This window comes from Festucalex cinctus, chromosome 9 (assembly GCF_051991245.1).
Source record: "Festucalex cinctus isolate MCC-2025b chromosome 9, RoL_Fcin_1.0, whole genome shotgun sequence".
Lineage (NCBI taxonomy): Eukaryota > Metazoa > Chordata > Actinopteri > Syngnathiformes > Syngnathidae > Festucalex > Festucalex cinctus.
Genome location: NC_135419.1, coordinates 150,123 through 169,341, shown reverse-complemented (window position 1 = coordinate 169,341; position 19,219 = coordinate 150,123). Strand labels below are relative to the sequence as shown.

Sequence of the window (19,219 nt, the reverse complement as noted above, 5' to 3'; positions counted from 1 at the left end):
GCATCCAGCCGTCTGTTTGTGTATTTATGCACTTGTTGGCCCCATGTCATCTGTCACCTATCAGCCTTCAGCTCCTCCCAGAACAAAACGCACGTGGGCAGAATCAAAGGCAGGAAACCCCAGAAGCCGAAAGTGGGTCAGCACCTTCCTACAATTGTCCAGACACACACGCGCACACACGCGCACACACAACACGTTGGGGGAAAACGTGACCTGACTGGAAGCCAGCAGCAATAATATAGTCCACCTTTTGATTTACTTGCTTCACATGCTTTTGACCTTGTTGCTCATTCAAACAAAGTGCCGCCACTTTGCAAGAGGTTCTTGTTTTCACCTCCTTCCTGGAGCCTGTCACGACTCGGTTGAAATAAAGTTCGGGTGAATGTGGCTCTTGTCTTTGATGGCGGTTGACAAGGCTCACTTCTTGATATCACTTCTTGCCGTTTGATTGCACTTGATAAAAGCATCACTTCTCAATTGATGAAAACAAAGTCGTCGCAGTTGGTTCTCAATTAGCCAGCTTTGTTGTCAACACTCGGCTCATAAAACAAAGTAGTGGTGCTCTGTTCTTTGTTTTCACACTTTGCTACAGGGTGAAACTTGCTTCATTAAACGTACTTACTTCAACTTACTTAACAGTAGAAACTACTTACTCACTCTTTGAAATAGGAGACGCATTATGCTTTTTGATTTGAAAGCGTTCCCAGGTGTCTAAATACTAAATATCATGTCTGACATGCTACTGTGGAATCAGTCGAGGGGAAGACGCAGCAACTTTTTGCCTTTTGTTACCAGGATGACCAGCTGCAAAGTTGGGGTGTTGTGGCAAGGCGAGCGGCCTGCACATGTCAAATATATTCTATATCATTATACCTATATCAATATCATTACAACTTTACCACTCCAATAAAACCACATTATCATCCACGGTTTTATTTCCTTTTAAAATAATTCATACCAATGCATACAGTCACAAACATATCTTTCATCAGGTTTTTTTTTTACCAAAAATAATATTTACTGTAGAATATAGAATATATATGTATATGTACTGTATATTGCTACACCTACTACTTAGCCGTAAAGAGGACAAACAGGTAGGCAACAGTGGACTGTGTGTCACTACCAGGGAAGGAATTTCAAAGTGCTGTTTTTGTTCTTGAATGAGGAACATTTGTCCATGGAAACAGCAAAGGTGACAGGCATCTTGTGAGGAATGTGTAGTCCACAGGAATTCCTTGCAGAATTCCCAAGGCCCTAGAACGTACACATTTCAGATTTTGGCCCAGTTAGAACTTGGCACTCAGCTCAGGTTGTAGAACACAATCGGAAACGTCAGTGTGAAATCTCCATCCCTGGTCGCTACGCTTGCTGCCTACCCAAAATGCTGGATCTGGACTGGGATCCCGAAAGCACCGTCACATGGACTGATCTTTTTTTTTTTCTTTTTTTTTAATTCAATCGTGCCATGAAGCCACTTGAGCCTAAAATTGACACTTGGAAACAAAATGGATGGCTTCCTGTGTCATTTGTTTGTGAGCTATATTTGTGATAGACATGACTACCAAATTTCATATTGCTAAGTCAAACTAGCTTAAGGGGCTGGGGGTGCTACAGAGCCATGTTAGTGGAGTTTTGTGTAGTATTAGAAAAAAGGAAAAACCCCAAATTGGCCCAAGAAAAATGACAAAGAAACAAAGCAAGGCGTTGTCGTCCCACACATTTCAACCGCAGTGACGATGCCTTCAGGAAGCCAACACTCCCGCTCGCAGCGCTGCTTTTTGAACACAGATACAAACCAAATCACATTGACACATGCAGGCAGAAAAACATCACCACAGTATGTACACATACAGACACGGAGAGCACGGCGGTGGCCAAACGGTACACTTGGTAAGGACCCATCATCAAATGTTAAAGGGAGCGTTGTACTATTCGCTCTGGTGCTTTATATTTAAAAAAAAACAAAAAAATGCTTCAAAGTCAGGAACGAGGGTTGGAAGCGGATTTTCAAAGGATGCAAACGTGCTGAAATCCACAACTTTTGTATTTGCAGTGGAAGCTCTGGATCCCCAAAAATATATTGTAGAGTGAAAGCCCATTTATTGCAGAAAATGTTGCAGACTCGCTCGCTAGAGGCTGAAAATCTGCAATGTAGACAGACCATAAAAAAATGTAAGCCTCCAATATGCTTTGAGCACACTTGATAATAACGTCGAGTGTGCTTGCTTATTGTGCGAGTCACCGAGGACAGGTGAGAAGAGTTTGTGGCTACTGTTGTGTTGCTGGCACATTTTAGGATTTCAAATGAGTCTTAAGTCAAGGTTAGGGTTTCAAGTTCAAGTTTCAAGCCCGGTTTAGGGATTCAAACAAGGATTACATGAGGGTTTCATTCCTTGATTAGGTTTTAAAAGTATGGTTTTAGGCCGGGATATATGCTTTTTCTTGTTCTCCCGTCGAAAAAGTGTTTTGGAGAATCACTCTTCTTTTCCACGTGCGAAGGCATTACTGTTGTTAAGTATATAAGAACCTGTACAAAAAATAAAGCACAATATAGCAGGGATTTACACAATGGACAAATCGATATGTTCTACATGAAAATATGACAAGGCTGTGGAAAGGTGAACGCGCTATAGAGGGGGGCACTGTACATGTTTAAGTCTGCTACAGTACAGAATCTCAGTGCATCACCTCACATTTTCCCAACAACATCAATTTAAAAAAAAATTCCATGCCAAGCATAGCATTTGGCCATCTTGATACAAGCGTGACAATCTGTCAGAAATTGAACGCTTTGTACAAACGACAGCAAACAACCACGTTGTAGCGAAAGGCTCTCATTTCCCAAGAACGACAAAAACGTAGCAGGAAATGAAGTCAACAGTAGACCAACTGCGGAAACTGAAGTTCCTGAGATGTTGTGCGAAAAAAGCTGCCTCAGTTTCAGGATGACTTCAGGAAAAATCTCACACAGATTCATTTGAGTTCCGCCATCTTCGAGCCTCCAGTTTAAAAGCGTGATTCCCAACCTCTGTGCCATATCACGTTCAACAAAATCTTTTGTTTTACAACGGTGACGATGATGATGTGATGACAGCGCCTTTAAGGGGTGTGGCCTAGTGAGTCAAGTTCATTGTCTCGTTTAATTAACACCTGAAATGACGGGGACTTTGGCTTTTCTTACAATTTCTTCATTGCTTCGTTTTCTTTGTTCATTTCAATGGAGCCGCGGCACACGTGAAGCTCACTTGGAACTCGGATTTTGGCTCACAACATTCAGCAAATAAATTGACCAAACAAAGACTCATAATCCCAAAGCACTCCAAAATCAAGGTACCGCTCTATCTGTATAATTAGAACCAACAATATCATTTTGAATCGACTGGGCCAGCTTGTGAATAATGAAAATCTATTTATGCTTGACGGCAACGATAAATGCAGAATAAAAAAAATAAAGAAAGTAATCTGAGATAAGTAATCTCAAGAAATTATTTGAAAGTGTTCCAATATAAAATTATATTTATATTTATAAAATTATATTTAAAAATATGGGGAAAAAAAAAAAAAGATTTAAAAAAAGGTGAACCGTGGTTGCCGAATCACAAGTATTCACTGCATACAAATTCAAAATTTGAAAGCAATTATTTCAAATGAATTCTCTCAAATTGAAAGCACATCGGTTACTGTGGCTGTCCTTCCAGTATCTTGACTGTGGTCTTTCATTTTTCACTGGAATGTCAGGAAGAAATATTTTGGCTCGCAAGCACAACCTGAAAAAGTCCCGCGTAGGGGATCTCTTAAGTCAAGGTAGCACTGGATCTACTGTTTGTGACATTTGTCTTTGGTGTGCCATCCAATTTTTCTCATGCAAAATAATGAGCCTTGGCTGTTTAAAGGTTGGGAAACACTGGTCAAAAAAACCCTTTATGTGACCTGCAATCACTTCAGAGTCTACGGTTTGACTTTTTGAATGACGCTGAAAAAAATAGAGAGTGACGGGGATTTTGGACACACGACTTTCAGACTTTCAACATGATTATTTTTCTCCCAGTCTTTGCAGAGATGAGCGCCCAACCTCTTTGTTTCCTTTTCCTGATCGTCTTCTTGGCTCCCTTCTGAGTGTCCACAAGCGAGCGCGTGCTAATGTCCTGTACAGTTTGGAACCAGTCGTTATTTGCTGGACGTCGTCTTCCCACTGTGCTTTTTGGACTACAGCTGCTCATTTGGATGCTGTTCTCTGTCTCCCTCTGGTGGCTTGACCGTGTTCTGTCCGGGTGACGGGGTGTGCGGCGGGTGCACCGCTCCTGGCGGGAGGGGGTGCGCAACGGGCACCGCGCTGGGCACGATGCCCTCCACGGGGGGCGGAAGGCCGCCGGCGGTCATGCTCACTACCCCTGGTGGGTACCTGGCAGGGGAAGAGAGCGGAGAACGTTGGTTTCAAAACAGGGGTTCAGGTTTCAAGTTGGCGTCGGGGTCTCAATGTAGGGTCAATGTGGCGGAGTTTTTTATTAGGTTTTTTTTTAAGGACTTTGTTGATTTTTCCCAGTACCCTATTTAGCATTTTTTTGCTTTGTTTTTGGCTATACATTTTGATGGCACCTCCGCGTCATCACCTGTATGCTCCGTTGAGTTCTGGGTGGACATTGGCCGGTTCGACTGCCGTCCAGTGGTTGTTCTGACTCAGGAACTCTTTGTTGACGCAGTTCTTCAGACTGTCCGGAATACGACCTGAACACACACAGGTTCTGTTTGGGATGGAACTTATGGAACGCGAGGCGGTCCCGACCTGTGATGGCTCTTCGGATCTCCCTGGCCGCCTCCTCTCGCATCTCCAGCGAGGCCTGTTCGCTGTACCAGGCGGCGTGAGGGGTGCAGATCAGGTTGGGGGCGTCCTTCAGGGGACCCTGACTGAAACTACAAAGGGAAACGGTGTGAAAGGAGCTAAACGATGAGGTGAAAAATGTGATTTTACTGGATTTGGACTGATGTTGCAAGGGCCACACAATATTGTCTTCTATTGATGTAAAAACACGGAAGTCTCTTCTTTCATCAGAGAAAAAAATCTATTTTGATCTGTTTCAGTTGTGTAGCAATTAGCATTCGAATATAGCTAAGTTTCATCATTATTCCCAAATCTGTTGAAATGGGCAATGGGGAAAACGGCTTGTTGTAACATGGCCCTGGTTGATCTCTTATACTCTGCTGCCACCTGCTGGCCGTTTTTGTAACAACTACCATTGCTTCAAGCGTTCTGTTCAGTTCAGAGGCTGCATCAAAGCCTTCTGTATGCTCTAGCATGAAAAAAACCCAAAAGAAAATGCATAAATGTCTTTGGGACCAAGGTAATATTTCAAATCGAATGTATTCATGTTTTGGGGAGCAAATTAGTAGATGATGAGGGCCAGGTGAGAGGTCATTTGTAAATGAAGTAAAAAAAAAAAAAAAAAGTACAAATGTATTCTATTATTTTAATAATACAAAAATGAATTCAAGTATACAACAAATATTACAGGACTCTTAGCAAACTAAATGCGCTTTCCCAACAATGATGATATTGAACAAGTAACCATGACAACCAACCGAGTGACATTACCTGAAAGGTTCCGTCTCGTGAACGTCCAGGGCTGCGCCGCGGATCCTTCCGTCCTTCAGGGCCTGGGCCAGGGCCTTCTCATCCACCAGGCCCCCCCTCGCTGTGTTGACCAGAAAGGCCCCCTGGCGCATCTAGAAAACACAACCCGCATCCACTCACGTTTTTGTTCCAATCCATTCGAGGTCGGCTTCAGCACCTGCTTGACGGTGAAGTCGTTGATCAGGTGGTGGTTGTGTTCGTTCAGGCTGCAGTGCAGCGACACGCAGTCAGAGTGAAAGAGCAGATCCTGCGGGGTGGATCACAGGACAGGAACATAAGTTGAGCAAAACAAAAACACAGAATAAATTTAATGGTGAGGATGGAAACGTGTGTGCCTTCATGTGAGCAAATTAGGGATTGAACAATAACAGCAATATCGTGATATTGCCATATTGAAACTGCCGCAATATATCGTCGGCGTCATGTCACCATATGAAAAAAGTCAGGTTGATTTCCATTAGTGCAGTTCTAGCACCCTCTGGTGGCTATTTTTTTTTTTAGTGCCGTTTAATTTTTACAAGGCATGTTTTGGCCCTTCTATGTTTAAAATCTTTGCTAATGGTCAGATGAAGGGGAACCTAATATGCTTGTGCAGCGAGTCAATATGGGGACAAACTCAATGTGTGTTTGTATTAGCCTCAATATCAATATGAAGCGTTATTAGAGATTGTCGGTTGTTTATATGCATCGCTGTAATGTCCAAAAGCACAATGTTGTGTGTGGGTTTTTTTTAGTATGAGCTCATTTTTTTGATAATGTTTTGACCTTTTTTTTGTATCGTCAACCTCCCCAGAATATTGTGCAAATTATCGTATCGTGACCTTCATATTGTGATAATATGGTATCGTTCCATCCCTAGAGCAAATTTGCCAAAATGAAGCGAAAACTCCGTGTCCAGGAATACCTGCAGGGTCGTGACCCTTTGAAGGCCCAGGGATCTTTCCACGCCGTCCGCCAAATAGGGATCGTAAAAAATGACATTGAAGCCAAACGTCTTCGCTCGCAGGGCGACGGCTTGGCCCACTCGACCTACTCGCACACAAACACAAACACGTGAACATGGCAGCAGTTAGTAGGATCGGTGACTGGAGTCAGATGACTTGACCCAAGTCCAAATTAAATAGCCAATTTTACTTGGGATTCATTCAACCTTGGTGTTGTTCGATTAGTCCTTGAATGCACCGAGCTTGTACACATTCAAACATGTTATATGAATGATTTAATGACGTTACACATTTGTTGATATGACGTGTTCGTGGTTGTGTGTGCTGATTCCATCGTGCGGCATCTCTACACAATTACGCACGGCTTTTGTGGGGGTGTGTCAATTATTGGCGGATTTTCACTCTTCGCGGCTATCCCGTATGAATAACATCGTCCCGCTTTTTGCCTCGACTGACCGAGTCCGATGAGTCCCAGCGTCTCCCCTCTGATCCTGGCCGCTCCTGAAGCCACCTCTCGGATCTGCTCCACGCTCTGGACCCGCGTGCCCTCCCGGAGAGCCTGGCGTTGTAGCGTGAGAAAAGGTCACCGTGTCGGCCTTTTATCTTTCTCAATCAAAAGCCACAGACCTGATGGAGCCATGTGGTGCGCCGGTACAAAGTGAGGATGTGACACAGCGCCGAGTCGGCCGTCTCCTCCACCGAGGCAGCCGGCATGTTACACACGACGATTCCTGTTGGAATAGAGAACCCTTTCACTTCCACGGCCATGTTTGGAGGCTCAATGAATTGATGGTTGGAACAGAATATCAGATCGAAATGGATTGAACTTCTACCCCCACAGATTGTCAGCTTGTAGCCCCCCCCGCATGCTTTCTGTGTTGCCGCTGTGATACGGAAAACAAGCAGTGTGAAAGGGGGCTGAAGGCTCACCAAGTTCGCCCGCAGATTTGATGTCAATGTTGTCATAGCCGCTGCCGATGCGCACGATGATGCGGAGAGCTTTGAACTTCTCCAGGTCTTCTCTCATCAGAGTGATGGTGTGATACATCAGTGCCCCCACCGCCTCATTCAGCACCTGCGCACACACAAGTCGAAAATGACCACATGACCGTATTGTGGATCAAATATGAATGGATGGATAATGTCTTCGTCTGGATGTCGTATCCTGCGTTTGAATACACCTGCCGGCATTGGTTGACTGCGCTGCCTAAATATCGCCGTGTTATTGTCAAACGCAGATACTGTTCACCTGCCTTCATTGATGACAGGGACTGATTCAGTCGTGCCTCGTCGAAAGTTCGGGGGGAAAAAAATCAGCTGCCAGCATAAAATGAGGCAAACCTGTCGATCATGACAAGACACGAGAAAGTCTCAAGGTCCCTTGCCTGAAATGAAACAGGAAGTCAGCCATGTTGCTTTGAAGCAACCCATGTCAGATGAATTCCAGGGATCATAAAAAGTGGAAATTTAAAGAAATCCCTAAATGCAAAGTTCCCACGGAGCGACAGATGCATGCGAATGGAGCTCATTTGGAGAGTTCATCGGGGTTCATAAAAGCTTCCAGAAGATCTTCGCAGACATAAAAAAAAAAAAACTGTCTGAAATGTCTTTGCGACAAGTAAAAACTGTCTGTGAACGTCTTACAAATCCTGATGAAAACCCGAAATTTCGTTCTGTTCGCAAGCATTTACCGCTAGTGAGATAGCAGTTTTATCGGCCTTCAGATGAACTCAAAAGGCCGACAATCGGCACGGCCCATAATCGATCTATCCCTAGGCATGTCCATCATCAACTCACGGACCCCAAATAGAAAAGGAAGTTGGGCATTTTTCTGTGAATACGCCATTTTAAGCAAAATTCCAACAGGGAGTTCAACTCAACTTTATTTATAAAGCGCTTTAAGAACAGGCATTGCTGTATACAAAGTGCTGTACATAAACATCAGTTTTGCAGTAAACAAGAACAAAGCAAACATTTGGAAGTGTGAATACAGGTTTGTTTGTTTTTGTTTTTACAAGTAATTACGTTTTCACACACAAATGAGTCCCATTCGGAAGCAGGCAACGCCAAGATGGTGGAATGCTTTTACCGCTGCCGTCTGAATTGGGCCGAGCACGCCGTCAACCGTTTGATGATTATTCAAGTATGCGCCATGATAAAAGAGCTCCTCATTGGAGTGGAGTGATCAAGAAAATGAAATGGAAGACCGTGTAAATGTCACATGTTCATTGAATTGGCAGACCTCTGCCGACTTCACCTCCGGCATCGCCGGGGTGTCGACGACACGCGTTTCAATTAGCATGTCAAAGCAACGGCTTCTCGCCGAGTTAACGAGAGCGCCATCTGTCTGTGTCATGTTGTGACCTACTGAGCACGCTCACGGAGAGAGCGACAATATTTGGCAGTCACCCAGAATGAATCATTTTCACTTACACCAGCCTCTCGGACAACAAGTAGTATTGGCACACAATACGGGTTCAATCAAGTCTTCACATATGTCAAACGTACTTTTCAATGTTTGGATGCAAATAGTTCACTCTCATTGAGTTTCTCCTCCCATGATGTGGAAGCTAATTAATCAATTGCCAAAGTGAATTTTGGTGGCGAAAGGCACTGGACGCTGTTCTAGAGGTCGTCACTTTCCACCAGACCACAAGTCACAAGTCCAATTCGGTGGCTTGGGCATGAGAATCCAATTCATATTTCCGTGTTAGTTGAGGACACAAAACGTAACCCGGGCTGATCGGCAATGGCGGGGAGGCATTTTACGATCATTCTTACGTGCCAGATGCAGATACTGTAAGCCCACGCCAACCTCTGAAATGATATATATATATCATTTGTGCTTTTATGAATGAATGAATGACGTCGTCGTACTGCTTCATGGCGCTCGAAACGCTTCCTCTCGGGCCAACCTGGCTTTCTGATGACGTCATCTTTCTACAACCATGCTGTTGGCGCAAATCCATTGCCATGTGTGGTAAACCTTTTATTAAACTTTTATTGATTGATTTATTTAGTGATGGATTTGTTTTCACGCCAAGAAGCAAATGTGCCAGAGTTTAGCCTTGTGGAGTGAGTGAGCCACCTTCTCATGGATCTCCTGCGTGGACTGTGCATCGCAGAAGGCCACAGTGGCGACGTCCTTCAGGACCGGCATCTCCACTGTGCAGTCTCGCCCGTCCAGCAGAGCCACCAGGGGGCGCGGGTGCATGGGTCCGTTCATAATGGGTGGTCGGATGCCTACAATCAAATCAGATCATTCGACGCGTGCCAATGTCAACGTACAGTAATTTCGCACAGCTTCAACGCAGGAGAACAACAACTTCAATAACCCCTTTAACGCTTTCTTTTTTTAATTTTTTTTTATCAATTTTCCCCAAACTACTCTGCCCCATTCCAGTCCAAGTGAAGCTCATGGGTTTTCTCAATAGTAGTTAATCCCACGACTCGGGATTCCACTGAAGACGACTTTCGCCGTCGTTATATTTTCCTGACATTGTGGCGTCCGCCACGCCTGACGCAAACAGCTTTCCTCCATCTTTCCACCGGACTCGTTCCCAGAGAGTCGAAAATGTCTCATAGATGGAGGACACACAAGTGGAAATTCCCCCACGTGTAGACGTTTTGCTGTTGAAATGAGTTCACATTCCAAGAAATGATTGAAGTCGTGATTTGAAGGTCGCCGTCCCTCAAATGTTCCGAGGCATCACACTTGTCAGGAGAAGATTTCAAATGGAGAAGTGATGGCTTCCTTCATTCTTTGTGGTTGGAAGTCCTTGAGTGAGAAATGGGTGAAACATCACTTGTGGAATCGTCTACTTTTCACTTGCTGTCATTTGACTGTCAAAAACTCTGAGCAACTGCTTTCCCCGAAGGCGAGATTTTTCTTGACTGAGCAGTCCTCGGAGATAATTGATGTGTTGGGATCAGAGTTTGAAAAACACACTTTTTCAAATGAGGATTTCAAGACGAGGTTAGAATTCCAAACGAGGGGATCAAGCTCTGGTTAGGGTTTCAAGTTTCAAGTTCATGGTCGTTTGACATGAGGTTTTCAAACAAGAATTGGTTTCATGTGACGAGTAGGGTTTGATTTGATGCTAGTTTTAGGGTTTTAAATGAAGCTTTCCAATGAGAGTTTCATGCCATGGTTAAGGTTTCAACCGCGGATTGCAGTTTCAATTGGAGGATTACGGTTTCAAGAGGGTAGGGTTCCAAACAAGAATATATTGTATATATTACTAATACTGGATAGCTAATAGCCCATACACGCCCATGCAAGCCATTGAAGCCACAGGGCAGCCATCTTACGCTTCCCATCTCGTGAGCAGATGACTGTTTAAACTACTTTGAAGACCCCCTTTTCCTTTATCGCTCACTTCCGAGACTCCAATGTTAGATTTGGCAGAGGCATCTTTTGTTGAATTACAGTTGTAATTTTTTAATAAAAAAACATAAATATAAAATGTCATAAATCAGACTGTTTCTACTAAATATTGTCTCAAATGTTCTCTAATTTCGAAACTGCAAATGTTTCGGATTGTATGCCGAGGAACATTTCTTGGGAGGAGTAATATGGCGGCCTTGCGGCTTCAAAAGTCGGCTACACAGATCAGATCAGTGGTTCGTCTCTCTTCGCTAATTCTTCATCTATTCTACGCTTTCCATGAACTCCCTATGGAAGCGCTACAGCGCCACTCCAGACTTGGCATATATATATAATATTACAGCCGTTCAGCATCCTATAGGCGTCTTCTTTTGGACGCTCGCATATCTTGAGATGGTTCCGTATGCACACGATTTGTTGGAGGAACGATGCTTCCATGTAAACAGGGCCCGAGTTTGAAATTAGGGACTGAAATGAGGGGTTTCAGTCAAAATTAAGTTTTGAAGTTGGTCTCATTACAGGGTGAAGGTTTCAAGCCAGGATTATGGTATGAAAAGTCAAGCTTCAAGCATGATAGGATTAAGGTTTCATGCCAGGATAAACGCTTTAAAAGAAGATATCAATCCAGCGTTAAAATAAGACTTTAAGCAAGGATCATGATGATAAAAGTTGAGTTTGAAGTCGAGGTTATTGTTTGAATTAGGGTTTCAAAGTAGGGCTCCAAAGCTGGGTTAGTGTTTAAACGAATCATTTCGAGACAGGTGTCAAATTCTGTGAATGAACCTGTTTGACTAATCACTGAGTGATGAAGTCATGTTCATGCATGTCACTTCAAAGGCACTCAGTATTTGACATGACTTTTGGCACACTGTTTCCAAGTCATGACAAAATGTTGTCGTCGTCGTCTTCTCGCAGCAGCTCAGCACAATCTCAGCCTGCTTATCGGCGACATCGGATTCCAGCGTGAAACCTGATCTGATGATGAAGCTGCTCATGTTGAAGAACATTCTCGTGCTGTAAAACGCGCTGTCTGGCGAATCAACAGTGTTGCTGAGAGAATGGCGGAACCACCCAAAATAATCAAAGACACAGGTACCAAACTCAACGACTGCAACCCACATTTGGCCCTTCGTGTTATTTTATTGGGCGAAAAAAAAAAGAATGTAACTAATTATCCATCATCACTTGAGATAAGAGTGCTGTATGGTGGCAGGTGACAACTCACTTCACAAGAATCAAGTTTGGCAAATATAATTCAGTAAATGTATGGAAAAATAATCACGGCCAAATCTTGTGTTTGTACTCCAGGGGTTTAGATTTCGGGTCTCAAACTAAGGTTAGTGTTTCAGGGCAGGGTTAGGGTATTGAGCAAGGCAAGGTTTAGGATTCCAAATTACGGTTTCAAGGTACGGTTGGGATTTCAGGTCTGAATTAGGATTTTTCATTCACAGTTTCAAACCTGGCCTGGTCTTGTTGGAAATGTGTTTCAAATCAGGGTTTTGAATCTGGGTTAAGGTATGAGTCAGGGTATCAAATGAGGCTTTCAAGTCACACACAGTAGCTAAATGCTAAGAGGATTGTTCTCCGGATCATCACTTTCCCACTAAATCAAATGTGAGCCGCTTGATGCCTCATTTATCGATTGCTTCTCCCTGAGCCCAAAGTGATGGATGCCAGATCCCATGACCTTGGACTCTTTGCTCTTTGCCTCCCCAGGGGAGACGGGGGGGGGGGGGGGGGGTACGCTACGCGGTCGTCCCCAGAAGAAAGCGCTGGGCCTTTCAATTCGGATACCGGCGCTACCTTCATCCCCCTTTTTGGTTTCTAGAACAGTCTTTCGCAGCCACCTGTGTGTGTGTGTGTGTGTGTGTTCTCGCTTAGCCTTCATTTTTCTGTCGTCGCCAACACCACACACATACACGCATACGCACGCATTCTTCAAGATAACGTCGCGTAGGAGAAGGAGGAAAAAACAGAAGGGGGAAGGGAGCCATTCTCTCCCGCACACGCGTCCACATTTACCTAGAGGCATGCCTTTGTTGAGAAGATGGGAGCTTCCCATGGTTTTCACATGTAGAATCCACTCGGCATATGGCGGCGGCTTCCTCGCCTCCCTCTCTCACAAACGCATACACATGTGCTACCCCACCTCCCTCTCGCAACCCTTCCGTTCGGCCTCCTCCCTCCCTCGCTTTTTTTTTCTCCCTCCGCGGCAGCAAAGCCCTCCCTTTCTGTTAGTGGCAGCGAGGGAGTGCAGGAAGAAGAATGTGAAAGCGATGGTTTGTGTGTTTGCGTGTGTGTTGGAACCAGTCGAAAAGGGGCAGAGCTCATCTATTGTCTCCTGAAGCTGAAAAAAAACAAAACAAAAAAAACAAGTTATGCAATGTCAAGGCAGTTGCAAGAGAAGACCAACTTGTTTCAGATTGAAACCATCTTAGCGTCTTACTTGGAACGAAAAGCTAACGCTCATGTAAATTCATCCAAACCCCAGTTTCAAAATGTCACCTTCATCCATTATTAGATAGATAGACTTTATTTGTCATTATAGTACAAGTACAGAACGAAATGTGGTGTCATCTGACCTGCACAGCTTCCAAAATATAAGACAAAATACAAATCTATACAATTTAAAAAGCAATGGTAAATCGCATTTTTATAACAGTGACGTGCTGCACCAATGTGCGAAATAAACAAACCCGTGAAGGATCACAAAATGTACAAAATATATCATGTACAATGGTAAATAAATACAGTAGTGCAAGGAGAAACAGTTAAAACATGTGTAAAATGGGCAGTCAGTCAGGTAAAAAGATGAACTGGGTACTGAATGGATACTTCCAGTCGTGCAAGGATACGAGCAGAAGAGATTTGCAGATTTGGCCGCCAGTTCGGCATCCTATGCGGGTGATTCACCGTTTCACGGTCTGACGGCCAGGAGAAAAAAAAAAACTGTTGCAGAAGCTGGTGGCCCTGCACCGCACACTGCAGTATCCATGATGGGGGTGTGAGGGGTCCCTGATGATGTTCAACGCTTTTGGACAATATCCTGAATGGAGGGGAGAGAAGTCCCAATGATTTTCTCCGCCGTCCTTGCCAACCTCATCACGCCGCTCCAGTCGGAGGCACTGCAGCCTTCACGCCACACGGAGATACCGTTTGTACTCGTGTAGAATGTGGTGAGGGTTGAGACGGGCAGGTGGGCTTCCCTCATCCTCCGCAGGAAGTGCAGGCGCTGCTGTGCCCTCTTCCCCAATGACGCCATGTTCACAGACCAGTTGAGTTTGTCTGTGATAACCACCTCCACGGCCTTGTTGTTGATAAGAAGCAGGGCGGATTTTTCCTCAAGTCGACAATAATCTCCTTTGCTTTGTCGACATTTCGGATCAGGCTGTTGTCTTTGCACCAGCCCACCGACTGCTCCACCTCCTCCCTGTAGGCCGGACCGTGGTCGTCCCACCACCGTTGTGACTTTCCATGCGGTTGGTGGCTGACCTTGGCGTACAGTCATGTGTCATCAGAGTGAACAGGAAGGGACTCAGGACGCAGCCCTGGGGGGAGTCCGTGCTGAGGGAGATGACATTGGAGGTACTTGGAGGACCAACTCGCACTGACCGATCTAGCAGTGATGAGTGAGTTTTATGAAGACAAAGGCTTCTTGTAAGAACTTTCTTCAGTAGCTGTTGAAGCTTTTGCATAATTATGAATACAGTATGTTGCTTTTGTGTTTACATAACTAAACCGGCTCATCTACCTCAGAAACAATACCCAACCTTGCACAAATATGCTCTATTGCTTGAACAAAAGCCACATGTGCCATCTAAACACTTTAAAGCCAAAAAACCGAAAGGAGTCCTAAAATGTGATGACATTATTATTATTATTACTAGCATGTTGTTCATTAATGACAGTTGCCACACAGGTTTACACATACAGTACAGCATGTATGTACAGTTATTAACAATATAAGAACTCAAACAAGCTGTGTGACATTGCTGCATAATAATAGGAAAAATGCAGTTCCACGGCTGTTTTTTCAGATATGTTTGCTCGTTGACTTGGCAACTCGGTGGATCTCACACATTCAAATCCAAATTCATTCAAGTCTCAACATTTGAAGTTGTTTTTCCATGTCTGTGAAAACATATTGAAAATCTGCATCAGCAAAACTAATCAACCATATTTTTGAAAGGCTTTTGCAAGTAGCCTGAAAGGGGCTGAAGATGCGCAGAGGCAAGAACTGCAACGCAACCCATAGAGGGAAAGAAGAAATGAGCAACGAGAAAGCTGATTTAAACACACACCATTCGTCATTCGTTCTGAATGCTAACGTATGCGTGTACCTACTGCAGTCACCTCCACCTGCAGGTGACCCCGCCCCCTCCTCCTCCTCATGTCCCATTCTGTTTCCCCATCTTGAAGATCCTTCGTCCTCCTGCTCAGTGGTGCTGAGGCAAGCAGCTGACAGGAAGACTTCCAGCCTAATTACAAGCATGCGTGGCTGCACGATGATACACGCGCACGTTCACAAACGTTTGCGCACACAAATTAATGATACATGAAATACTGTAATGCAGTAGTGTACACTGTTAAAGGTTTTACCCCGCCTTCAACTCAAAAAATGATGTCCAGATATCACATCTCAAATATTTGACTTCACAGAAACTACCTCGAGTGACTTTGTATGACCTGATTATTTCATGTTGATGTAAACAATAATTCTTCACTTGAACCAACCTTATTTTTTTCTTTTTGTCTTGATCCAAAATATTTTCTCAACATTTTAGGTACGGAACCAAATGAATTCATGTAGTTTGAACGGAATTAACATATTCAATTTGACATCCCGCATTTTATAAGGAACCACTGATTGTCAGTGAGCAGCAGCAGGTACTCGGGGACCATTTGGTGATCTAACCCTCCAATTCCAACCCGTAACGCTGAGTGTCAAGCAGGAAGGCAAATAGGTTCCATTTTTAAAGGATTTCGGTATGACCGAGGGAGGGAATTGAACCCACAATCTCCCAGTCACAGGGTGGACACTAGTCCACTGAGCCTGCTTTGTTGTGTGTATATATATATGTGTGTGTGTGTGTGTATATATATATATATATATATATATATATATATATATATATATATATATATATATATGCATGCAGTAACCACTCGGCCACCCACTCGGCCATGTACAATATGAAGACATGAAGAAGGAAATCCAAAACTTTATTTTGGGTCCTTTGGACGTATTTTTAGTTCTGTCGAAATCAAAATCGATGTCTGCCAATGCAAAATAAATGTTTTTCACTATAAAATCTATACCTTTATCCTGTTTTGAATGGATAGTTTTACTTTCAATGAAATGCTGATTGCAATCCTTTTTGCAGTTCGTACAACATTATAAATTCCTGCTTTAGCTGTGTTCATTAAGGTTTCAACGTATGGTTATAAGTAATGGTCAGGGTTTCAAAGTATGGTTTCAAGTCAATGTCATGGTTAAGGTTTCCAGGCAAAAAGTTTAAGGTTAATCAGTAGGGTTTTAAATCTGGGTTTCAAGCCAGGGTTTATTAGAGTTGCCACAAATGAAGAGAAATGGCAATTGTAAATGACAATTTGATAAGAGTGCTGACATATTTTAAAATGTATATATTTTTCTGCATCAATATTCGGTCGTTTTATGCTTATTAATAAGTAAAATATAATTTTAAGCTGTCGTGTTAATGCTGCCACCATTCCACCAGATGGCGGTAGCAAACGAGTGAGGCAATGCTGACGCATTCGAAAAAAAACGAAAAAAAGAAAGAAAAAAAAACACAAACAAGCCCTCAGTTAAAAGCCCCACGCACAAAACCAAGATGGCGGTGCAAGAGACAGCGTCTCAACTCTCCATGGCTCTGAAAGTACAAGAATATCCCACGCTCAAGGTAAACAATCGACGCCGAGCGACCACCGGGCGTTTATCGCGACTTGGTCGGGGGGAATAGAGAGCGACGCTAATTCCTGGCGAATTTGTCACCGATCTTGACGAGATTTCAACGTTAGGCCAGATAACTTAGCCGAGCTACCAAATGCTCGTCTTTCCCCTACATAAGAGGTGTCGGGATTTTGCATGACAGCCTTGTGGGTACTTGCTGATTGCTAAATTGGATAATAAAGACTTAAATGACATGTCAGTGTAACAAGGCTCCCCCCCTTTATTTAACATGGACGACGGGGTGGAATGTGTTTCTTGTCGTAAAATGGCGTCACGCGGAAACGTTTTGACAGTCAGATGGTAGTCGAACCACCAAGTGGTCAAACCAGCTGTAAGCAAGGTCTCAAAGGGCAAATTCGTTCGGAGCATACAAATCCGAGCCAGCTGAAAGGGAGATCTGTTGAAATCACCAGTGTTGATCCGATGAGGGGTGCCAGCGGGGCAATAGAGCTCCGCTTTAGGGGGGCTAGTGGGAGCCCCGTCCTCCGCGAATGTTCCCCACAAAATGGCCAGCGAGAGGAAATAAGCAGCCGCTCTTCTCTCTCGCTGCGACACCAAACCCGGATTACCTCCCCCATCATCTTCCTCCTCCCATCCTCGCCCTCCACACACGCGTCTGGATCTCTCGTCGTGAGTAGCAATACATGCACAACCTCATGCGTTACATGCTAAATCAGCCTTTGTATGTGTTATGTTGAATGAGGGCTGGGTGTGATTTGACTGCGCTTGCCTTCGATGCTGCAGTCAAGAGGGGATGGCGATGATGGGATCCATTTTAAGTCTAGAAGTGGCAGCAAATGGGGGGCGTGGGGGTCTACAGCTGCAGGCATGTTGCAGGAAAAAATTGTCGTCACAGCTGCTAATCTGTATTGCTACAAATAGCCCACCGAACTCCATTTGGAATACATTGGTTTTGAACGGATTCATATATGAAGCTTTTTTAAATGAAGTCGCATGCTATTGCTGTGTTCCTAGCTGCTATTTGCAGGATTATTAGAGAATGAAGCTGGCTTCATGTGGAAGACGATAGAGACGAAACCCTCCTGTGTTAAAGTAATTGTTGCCCACCCTGAAATGTTTGTAATTCCCCCTATTGATGCCTCAAGCTCTTTTCTTTATTGGACAAGGTTATGTCGTGACTAAATTAAGATCCTCCTCTCAGTTCAACATGGGTTATTTTGGGGCTGCGGATTGCAAATGCATTTTGTGTGTGTGGGGGTGTGTGTGTGGGGGTGTGTGTGTGTGTGTGTGTGTGACCTTTGCCTAGCCATAAAAAAAAGTGAACAGGTGAGTTTTTCAGTAATTAACAGAGGCTTGATCATTCTCCCTAAAAATCTGCAAGTTTGTGAATGTCCAACAGTCAGCATGTAAGCCTTCACTATAAATGTGCTCTATATTTATACAAATATCCTCTGGGCTAATTAAGCGAGCTCGCCAGTGTGAGAGATTATCATGCGTCCCATGGAAAATTATATAATATATAACTTTTCAAACATCAAAGCGTTTGTAGGAATGAAAACAAATGTTGGTTTGTTGTGATTGTATTGCCGTTCGTGTTTTATGTTGTGTCTGTCAAGCACTTTGTGACAGCTAAGGCTGTTTTGAAAGCACTTATATGACTTTCCGTATGATTTTGCCTTTTCACATATTTTGGAGGGGGCCTATCTTCTGTTATTAGTTGAAGACTCAACAATTTGCTGCCAAAGCCATGTCAAATGTAAAAATATTGATTTGGTGCCATCTTCTGGCATCTTGGTGCCAAGCAACTACATGTATTTTGAAATGAGGGGTGGAGTGTCATTTTGGAGAGCTTTTTCTGGCGTTAATTTTTGTTCAAGAGTGCATAGTTGAGTTAAAATTATTTTAATTTCTCATTTAAAAAAAAAAAAGCATTCAAGCAGCTACCTTTTCCTCAAGTTTTTTAGACTTGATGTTGAAAGTTGCAGCCGGCTACTAGTGTGGAGTGGACTGGATGGGGAAAGGCCAATGTTTTGAGGGTGACGGCTCGTAGCAACATTTGGGTGCAGGGGGGCTATGATTTGTACTCCATATGGTATTTGCAGCGTTCCACTGCAACATCCATTTTGTTTTCTCTTGATCGACTGCTCCTGTCCCATATCCATCCTTCAATCGATTTCAGCTATTTATTCAAGTTCATTTGACAGGCTGCAAATAAAGAGCAATTATTTTACTAAATACACTTCCTGTTGACAATTTAAAGTTTGTGTGACTCGCACTATATGCTTCCATATTGCAAATATGTTTGATATTGCATTAATGTACAA

At 43.7% G+C, this 19,219-nt stretch overlaps 2 protein-coding genes across 8 annotated transcripts in view; one reads left to right on the top strand and one right to left on the bottom strand.

The window, feature by feature from the left end:
- Positions 1–19,219, top strand: part of maea (macrophage erythroblast attacher, E3 ubiquitin ligase) — a 46,054-nt gene that overhangs the window by 20,702 nt on the left and 6,133 nt on the right. The window contains exon 1 of one of the 5 annotated variants that reach the window (XM_077531309.1): positions 11,904–12,055. The exons of 1 other annotated variant lie outside the window; for it this stretch is intronic. Coding sequence is in view for 3 of the 4 variants with exons in the window: in XM_077531306.1 (XP_077387432.1) it covers positions 17,232–17,564 (333 nt within the window). In the remaining variant the exon portion in view is untranslated. Of the gene's footprint in view, positions 1–11,903; positions 12,056–16,777; positions 16,885–16,945; positions 17,565–19,219 lie in introns of those variants that run through there. 3 more of the 5 variants (XM_077531310.1, XM_077531306.1, XM_077531305.1) reach the window with 3 other exon arrangements.
- Positions 918–13,177, bottom strand: LOC144025386 (C-terminal-binding protein 1). 3 transcript variants are annotated; one of them, XM_077531312.1, is made up of 11 exons: positions 12,986–13,173; positions 9,665–9,819; positions 7,507–7,651; positions 7,204–7,307; positions 7,033–7,135; positions 6,537–6,661; positions 5,790–5,879; positions 5,594–5,724; positions 4,787–4,914; positions 4,614–4,728; positions 918–4,405 (listed from the first exon to the last, which is right to left on the bottom strand). In XM_077531312.1, exons 1-11 carry the CDS (start codon positions 13,023–13,025, stop codon positions 4,210–4,212), a joined length of 1,332 nt encoding a protein of 443 aa, XP_077387438.1. In that variant the 5' UTR covers positions 13,026–13,173; the 3' UTR covers positions 918–4,209. The 3 variants fall into 3 exon arrangements, with proteins under 3 accessions (XP_077387438.1, XP_077387437.1, XP_077387439.1); XM_077531311.1 differs by having other exon boundaries at positions 4,614–4,914; positions 12,986–13,177; XM_077531313.1 differs by lacking the exon at positions 9,665–9,819 and having other exon boundaries at positions 4,614–4,914; positions 12,986–13,150.